Here is an 8,926-nt window from a genome sequence, read left to right on the forward strand (position 1 = left end):
CACCCACCAGCACAGCTCGTCATATTTTATATTAATAACTATAGGCCTATTTAAAGCAACTTTGCCTCGTCTGTTTTAACCCTTTTTGGCTTGGTGGTTATGATGCTTGGCTACCACTCCAAGGGTCCTGGGTTCAAGCCCCGTCACAGGACAAATTTACAAATCCACTCTTTGTAATAAGACTTTGTTTATGTAGGCTAGAGCATCTTGTGTATGTTTGTCTTGTGAACCTCTGAGGGTCCTAATGCAATTAGCAATTGCTGGATGGATCACCCTCATTAAATATGGTTTAAAAAAAAAAACTCTCGCTACAACCTTGAGCATGCATCGTCATTAATTATTTTAATTAATTTATTTAAAAACATAAACAGGATAAAAACGAATCATGTATAGATATTGTAGGCCTACCTGTATATTTGTTTTATGTGTTATGTTATTATTGCACATTATAATAAGTGCATTTAGTTATAAGCTTTTAAAATATTTAGCTAAACATCTCGACATTTGATATGACCCGAGGGCATTTTTTTTTTGTATAAAAAATGAAATTTGAATGATCCAGTTTTAGTTAACACATTGGCTGCCGTCGAAAGGTGGGTAAGTGGGAAGACATAGGTTCGTCTATATTTAACAGCACATTGATATCTATATGTAGCAGCAAGAAATGCAAACACATTTCAACTGCGGTATATGGGTTTATTGCATAATCAATTTTTTTTTTCTTAGAGAAAAAATATGGATTCCTATAAATTAAAATTAGTAGTAGGCCTAATGCTTTAGTTGTATCTCGTCTTTATTTTGACATAGTCCTACCTGTCTGTCTGTCCCCCGTAGGCCTATACCCTATAAACAGATGTCTATTGTGTGTGATGCTGTTATGAAACGTTGTTACCGGTATTTCGCGACTGATGATACTCTAGTTAAAAGTGGAACACGGAAGTGACGCCACTTTTGACGGAAAAAGATATTAAATTCTGATCGATTCCTAAGCTATTGTAAAAAAGAAATATAAGTATTTAATCATAGTATAAAATCATTCAGTGTGACGCAAAATGTATTTCTGGACTTCCCCTAAAATGTTTGTGAGAGTTGTTTTAGATTATTACGCACTAAGGAAAACATTTATTTCTCAATTGATCACTTCCTCCAATTGTTCAAGGTGTGTTACGCAATTGAATTGAATTCTCTAGGGTATAATACAAAGTATTTTAGGCCTATGAGTATTAACCTGTAATGAATATCATTCTTGAAGCAATATATTACCTTCAACAAAGGGGGTTGGAGGGGGCGGGGTTAAGAACCTGTAATGTATTTTGTACCAACTTTTTCACACATTTAGCCTTAAACATGTTTAGGTTCTAAACACATTCTAAACATGTAGTCTGTACTCAACTCAACACATCATTTACGTGTTTAAAGTTAAACATGTGGAGCAATATAAAGACACGTTTAGGTTTTAAACGTGTTTAATTTGCCATGTGTAGAGCTCAGTGGAACTTTTCTCCGCCACAGTAAAATCGCATGCACGCAACGCTAAACACGTACCTACACATGTTGACTGCTAAACATGTGGAAAAATTAAACATAATAGTGACATGTTGATTGCTAAACGAGTGGAGGAAAACAACATGTAGCTATAAACACGTTAGATTATAAACACACTAAACATGTAACTACGTGTTTAAAAGCTCCACACTAAGAAAAACTAACATTTAAAATTGATCTTGTGTATTAAATGATGCGAAGAAGAATTTTCCTTTAATTCTGTTTTATGACAAAAAATAGGCTTCATTATACGTTAAAATAACACGCCATCTGGGTGGTAAATTTAATACATTTTTAAAATAACAAAAGTGCAGTGTGACCAATTTAATGGTCACGTCATATTTATTATCGATTAAGTATTTACCCAGTGCCACCATGCCCTCTGGGCCCTCTTTGATTGTGACAAATCAAAGAAAACTGATTGTTCGATTAAACAATTGAATTGGAATTTTACGACAATCGCGCCTTTGTTTGACGAGGCACGCAGCATTTGCAGAGCCATTATTCAAAATTTCAGGGGATTTTCCCTTACCTAGTGACAATATTAAGCTTTATAAAAATGCAAATTTCAAGAGTGCCCAAATTATACTTTTGTATTCCCAGTCGGTAATGAGAACCCCCACCCCCACCCCCCACTGAGCAAAACCCTTTCATCTTTTTGAATACCGAACCATACAGTTTGAAAGAAATACGATAGATGCTGAATAATTCGCACAGCGGGCTAAAGGCCCATTCACACGACACTAGGACGATAACAATCGACGATAAATATATAGGACTAAAGGCCCGGTCACACTAGGACGATAACGATAAATATATAAGCATGCATTTTTTTGTTTACATAAAACAAAAGAACTTTGAACGGTTTTCGTTCTAGAACTATAGGATAATCACGCTGTCTTTAATAATAATATAATACTATTTTTAAAATTCCAATCAAACGACGTCATGATAAATAAAAACAATAACATCGTTGTATTGTCACGATATTATTGCTAATCATGACGTCATTTGATTGGACGTGTGAAAATATCATTTTCATCAAAGACAGCATAAATGATTATTCTATAGTTCTAAAATAAAAAGTTTGATAATTCTTTTGTTTTATGTATGAAACATGCATATTTGTCTATTTATCGTCGATCGTTATCTTCCTAGTGTAAATGGGCCTTAAGGCTGACGTAATAAAACTACTTTTTGGTATCTAACTGACAGACTATAATTTATATTATTAAATTATCCCTCTCCTAGATTCGCCCCTTGTTAAACATGATTCATGTTTCCATACGTTTCCATACGTGTTTGATCCCAAAAAATACTGGGGTAATAATGCTTGTAAAGCGCCTTTGAGCATGATTACTCATGAAAAGGGCGCTATATAAATCTGGTATTATTATTATTATTATTATTATAATAAGTAAAAAGTATCCGCAACATTGTATTACCCATCATGCAATAGGCCTACATCTGAATTTTGTTCCCACATCTTTGATCCCACTATGAAGCAACGCAAGCACGTAGGTGGTAGCAACGCAAAGCGAATTGACCAATGGCGATGGATTATTCCAAATGTCGCTTGTGATTTGTCAATTCGCTTACGTCGTCCTTCCCTTGCGTTGCGGCCACCAGTGTAAAGCGTGGTTCCCACTAGAGACAAATCGCAAGGACGTATAAGCGAGTTGACCATTGACAAGCGACAGTTCGAATGATCCATCGTTTTCAGTGGGAACCAAACCTTAACTTAATGGCGAGTGTTCAGTGTTTTGCTCGTCCGTGATAAACAAAAAGAATTACATGTGAAACGCGTGAGATTGCTGTATTGCGGAATTTGGCTATGATACTGGGGTAAAATATTAGTCATATGTAGAGATACAACACTCAGATCATTAGGATAGCTAGCTAGTTATTTTCTCAGTTCATCTAATAATACATTTTAATCTTCTTTCTTAATTCTTAATTTCTTTCTACAGATGGAGATGGAGAATACGACAAGGGAATGTGGTGTAAAGGTCTACCATGGCCACATTGAGGAAAAAATAGCGTTAAATATTCATATCATAATATTTACTATCATCTTTACAATGCTTGCTGTTGCCTCCATCATCTCTTTGATTCGATTGAAGGTAAGACGTAATCAATTACCAATCGATAGTGATCGATAAGTCACTAATCAATTGATCAATAAAGAATTCATCAATTGATCATTATTGATCATTAACCAATATAATCAACCAAGTAATCATAAATCGATTAAGTAAAAATAAGTTTATGTAGATTTATCGAATAATCAGTAATCGATATTGATTGATTATAAATATATATTCCTTATCAATGTTCAATAAACATTTTTATTTATTTTGTTTTTAAAGTATAAAAAGGATATCACACCATTTCTTGCAACTTTACTGGTTACCATAACAATATTCTGCGTATCGCGATGTTTATTTATCGCTATTGATCCGTATGGGATACATCAACGGCTACCGATATTGTTTTATCGATTGATGGCTGATCTAGCCTTTCCGTTTATTACGTCATGTTATACCTTCCTCATACAAGCGTTGGTGGAGAGTTACAAACCTAGACACATCAACAAGCGACTGTTTAGTTACGCATGGATTGTCTTCGTCATCTCGGCTCACATCATTTTCGTTGTCGTCTTCAGCGTTTTAGTTGTTTTCACGCATGCGTGTATCATGCTTGTAGTCTGCCACTTTCTAACTGTCGTCTGGTGTATGATTGTTATTGGTTTATTTATGTACATTCTTAGGAAGATTATTGTGACGGACATGGACACGCGCGCAGTTGTATGCGCGTCTCATCCCCAGGCGAATAAAAAACCAAAAAAGAACAAGTACACATGTTGGCTCTTTGTGAGCACTTCAAAGATAACCCCTAGACGCGTCAAACTTGTATACGTGGCTAGAGCGTCAGTGCTGTTTCATGTTCTGATTGCAATATTCACCAGTTTGTCGATGCTTCTTATTTTACACCCTATTGTTGATTTGCCTGATAATAAAATGAGTCGGTTCACACTCTGGTTCTTCTTTGAATCTGTAACAAGGCAAGTATAACCATAATAATCTATACAAGTAAATCAATTCAATTAAATTCAATTTCTTTATTGCTGCAAATGCCATCAAGGGCTAATATCCGCTTAAATATACTACATCATACAAACATAATTATTCATATTTACATTTAAAATTTAAACACATACAATTATAGTCATTACTACTGTAATCAATAATTCTATACTACTTTATAGGATGATTTTCGATTTACGACAGGTTATGTCATCTTAAAGGCCCTAGGTCCCACTTGGACGTGACTGGCAACATTTTATACTAAAGCTTTAGCCTAATAACATAATGTATCTTTCAATAGATTTGTCGAAGCATGTATGGTGTTGACGATGTTGTACCTGGCAGCCTACAAGAAAGGATCCAAGAATAGGGACGTACGTGGGCAATCAGTCTGTAGCATACAGAGTACAAAATCCTACATTTAATTTGATTAGATGTAGAGGGCGTTAAAAAAAAGCCGCTCGAGTTTCTTCAATCGTACAATTTGTACAACCAATGTATATTTGTATACTGTATATAATTTCGGCTTTAATTAATTTATTATGATTGTGCTACATTGCTATTAAAGATGCATTGTATACCCCCAAAACATGGACATTGAGATTAATAAAATCTGACTTTGCCATAGGCCATTTTACAGTTTTAATAAAGTTATTCACTTTGGTAGACAACGAACAAAAATAATGATTTCATTTATAAAAAGAAAATATAAACGATTACATTTATTTGTCTTATTATTGCTTGAAATTACAGATTTTGTTTTGTTTTAATGTGAATATATATTTGATTTCGATCCAATTCTTCGTCCAAAGTGAACTTATAACTATTATGTTCATAAATGGCATATTTTACACAAAAAAATGTTTTTCAGGGGACAATATATCTTTAACGTTATTAGTAATGGAGGGACGTAGAGTGAGACTATAGTAATATTTTTTAAATCAATACAATTCTGTTCTGTATTTATTTGTGACGTCATACGGTGTATAAAATGTTCAAAAGCGTCACAATTTAAATTAAAATGACGTTGCTGTTATATATATATATATAAATATCATATTGTATATAAAAAAAATTTTAATTTAGGCCTATTTATAGCACGAATACGTTATTTTGTTCGCTTATTTCGACACTGAACTAAACTCAACTTAATTGTGTTACTTGAAACTCGACGCAAGCGCTTTTACGAAACCAGTTCCTTTGAGTTAAGTTAAGTTGTGTTCCGTGTCGATAAGCATTACGTCAGCACGTTGTTCTTCACTATTTTTGCGAATAAAACATTGGTTGCGAGTAGATGTGGAAATTTAAACAAACGTTTATATAAATTTGCTTAGTGGCAAATCAAAACATTAAGCTCATTGGGGTATAACTACACAACTATATAATTCTTTATTACAGAGCCATATATAGAGAGAGTTTCGACATTGAATGGATTATAAAGCCGTGTTTGTGTCCAACTATGAGTCTTTTGTTTTGAAAATGTATATAACGTTCAAAAGGCTTTAATTATCGAATTTAATATCAAAAAAATCCATTTCATTAAAGGTTTTTGTTAAAATAATAAAAAAATTATAAAGTTACTGCGAACATGATTTAAAACAACAAAAATATCAATTTCGGAACGGCTCTGGTTGTGCGCTCCATGCACGATCTACGCGTGCGCGCTTAGTTTGTACAGCGATTCTCTATAGTAATGCATTGTTTTTACATTTTGTTTAAATTCATGTTCGCAGTAACTTTAAGATTTCGTTATTATCTTAACAAAAACTTTTAAACAAATTGATTGTTTTGATATTAAATTCGATATTTAAAGCCTTGTGAATGTTATACATTTTTTAAGTAAATGACTCGACTCCATACGCTACATAGGCATAGTTGGACACAAATGGCCGGCGCGCGTGCACACCACGTGACTTTCTAAAATCCGTGAACGCAAAGTCGTAACTCTCTTTATGGCTCTGCTTTATTATTGTGTGTAGCGCCCTCTTAAAACTTCACCCTACTAAAGTTTAATAGACTCAGTTTCAGACGTTACTAAAATAATACTTCCTTCTACCGATGATGTATTGTACGTAGGCCTACTGTGTAAAACGTTATAATAGCCTAGATATTATATTGTGTAGGTTTATTTTTTAAGTGTAAGTATATTAATTTCAAAATCCAGTTATCGGTTATGCTTATGCCATCGTAAAATACCATAGAGTTATAACTCTATGGTATAGAAATATATTTAGGGGGAGAGCAAGCGACGATCGACGATACGTCATCATTCACAGTGCGCATGCGGGGATATTGGAACGTCTTTCATCGCTTCCAACTAAACACGTCATCATGTATGGTCGGTGGTCGCGCGCAAATCGAACCTCATGACTGATTGATATAAAAGTAATAGGAATTACATTAGAGTATAAACTGAATGAAGAAAAAAAAGAACAACGATAAACTAAAAGTGTTCACAAGATTAGTAATACATTTTTCAATTAATCGCACAATTTGGCCGCCTTTTGGCCACAACATTATTAGGAACCGTGCAATATAGTTTAGTAGATATAGGTAATAGTTCTACATTGTTATTGATGTTAATTTCAAGGAATACTTTTGCATATGTGAAAATATATGTGGAAATAATCAAATGATAATGAGTATTTTTTTTAATTTTTTTTAATCTTTCGTGGGATTTGCCCACCTTTATTGTAATTTCTTCTCATTTTCATTAACATGACTTCACAGGTATTTATAAACGTATTCATTTACGAACCAATGTATAATAGTTTAAAATGTAATTCTTAAAACGATATAGATACATATTTGGAATAAAGGTAAATAGACTATACAGATGAAGCTATAATAGAAACAAATTAATATACATTTTGAATGAGTGTTTGTTTTTCATTGTTGTTATGATACCGTAAGGACTAAGCGTATTCAGTACAGTTTGTCTGTAACCATGTTGGTTACCTAGTATGCCTATAAATAGAATCTTAAGTAAATATTGATGAGAAATGAAACTAATTACATACAAACTTAGGCCTAACAAGAGCAAATGGTTTTTGCGGCAAATTAGAGTTAGCATGGTCAATCTGACGAAATGTATGGTCTAAAATTCCAGGCCTAAACCGAATAGTCTAGAGAAATCGGCAAAGGGAAACAGAAGCTAAAAGTAATTGCTCTACTTACTTCCCTGTCGTATTGTTACGATACTACCTTTGTAACATCACTGTTATTGTACGGGTACCTTCAGCAAGTACAATTGATTTCTTTCACTTCCTATATTACCCATTGACTCGACAAATTTCGATAATCAACAATTACACTCCTTCAAAATAATTCCGATTTTGCAGTAGGCCTAAGTCAATATAATAATAACTCTCCTAGAATTTGGCAAGGTTGAGTGTTGGATAATGTTGGACCTTTATTGTTACGAAACTTCAGATCCTAAACTTCGATATTCAATATTATATAACTTTAAGTGAAATAAAATATTATAATAGTGAGCTTTCGATTTTTGCGAAAACATATTTTCTTCGTACGCAAAAAAATAGAGCTAAAAAGTACTATTGAACGACCGTTCAATATTGCCTACTATTGCACACCATGTCACCAACAATAGTCCAATCAAGTGACATTTAGTTAGGTGTTAGGCATAATGTACAATAATGGAGATTTCGATTTGGGCCGGAACCTACGACCAACTAGGCCATGATATGGTCGGTCGTAGCCTCGACCAGAAAGCAAGAACAAACGTCCAAATATTTCCACATTCCCACAATGAACTATGACGTAGTTTGGCTGTCGTCGCAAATCGAAACACGCTCCCTACATGCAACGTGATTCAAGTCAAAATAAATATTTATATAACAAATAAATCACATAAAACACATTCTGAAATTCAGTTACATTATGAGAGACTTCTTAATTCAATGTTAAGCTAGATTAATTTCCCGGTAGCGAAGGATCCCACTTGCAATACGTAATATGGCACTTTAGAACCATGCTTTAAAGATGTATTGTCCCTCAAAAACATGAACAATAAAGATTAATGAAATCAGATTTTGAATAGATTATTTTGTAGTTTTAATAAAGTTAATCCCTTTCGTACAAAAAAAACCCGGAAAAAATTAATGTTTTCACTTATGAAATGACAAAATAATTGACTGGCAGCAGCCAATTTGACTATTGTTTGCTTTAAATTACAGTTTTTTAGGTAAATACATTTTTCATCCATTTTTTTGTCAGAATGGATAACTATTAGGTGACATTAAAATAGCATATTAAAAAAAAAAAATGTTTAAGAA

The 8,926-nt window shown here is 33.4% G+C and overlaps 1 protein-coding gene across 1 annotated transcript; it reads left to right on the forward strand.

Annotated features, from left to right (window-relative positions):
• Window positions 1-3,044: 3,044 nt before the first annotated feature.
• On the forward strand, window positions 3,045-7,130 carry LOC140044319 (uncharacterized). The gene is made up of 4 exons (XM_072088797.1): window positions 3,045-3,062; window positions 3,516-3,668; window positions 3,915-4,609; window positions 4,933-7,130. The coding sequence occupies exons 1-4, from the start codon at window positions 3,045-3,047 to the stop codon at window positions 5,054-5,056; spliced, it is 990 nt and encodes a 329-aa protein (XP_071944898.1). The 3' UTR covers window positions 5,057-7,130.
• Window positions 7,131-8,926: the final 1,796 nt, after the last annotated feature.

This window comes from Antedon mediterranea, chromosome 3 (assembly GCF_964355755.1).
Source record: "Antedon mediterranea chromosome 3, ecAntMedi1.1, whole genome shotgun sequence".
Lineage (NCBI taxonomy): Eukaryota > Metazoa > Echinodermata > Crinoidea > Comatulida > Antedonidae > Antedon > Antedon mediterranea.

Excerpts from the sequence above, each read along its gene's own strand:
- LOC140044319 (XM_072088797.1), top strand. Across the intron at positions 3,669-3,914 it reads TCTCTTTGATTCGATTGAAG|TATAAAAAGGATATCACACC; the intron begins GTAAGACGTAAT and ends TTGTTTTTAAAG. Across the intron at positions 4,610-4,932 it reads TTCTTTGAATCTGTAACAAG|ATTTGTCGAAGCATGTATGG; the intron begins GCAAGTATAACC and ends ATCTTTCAATAG.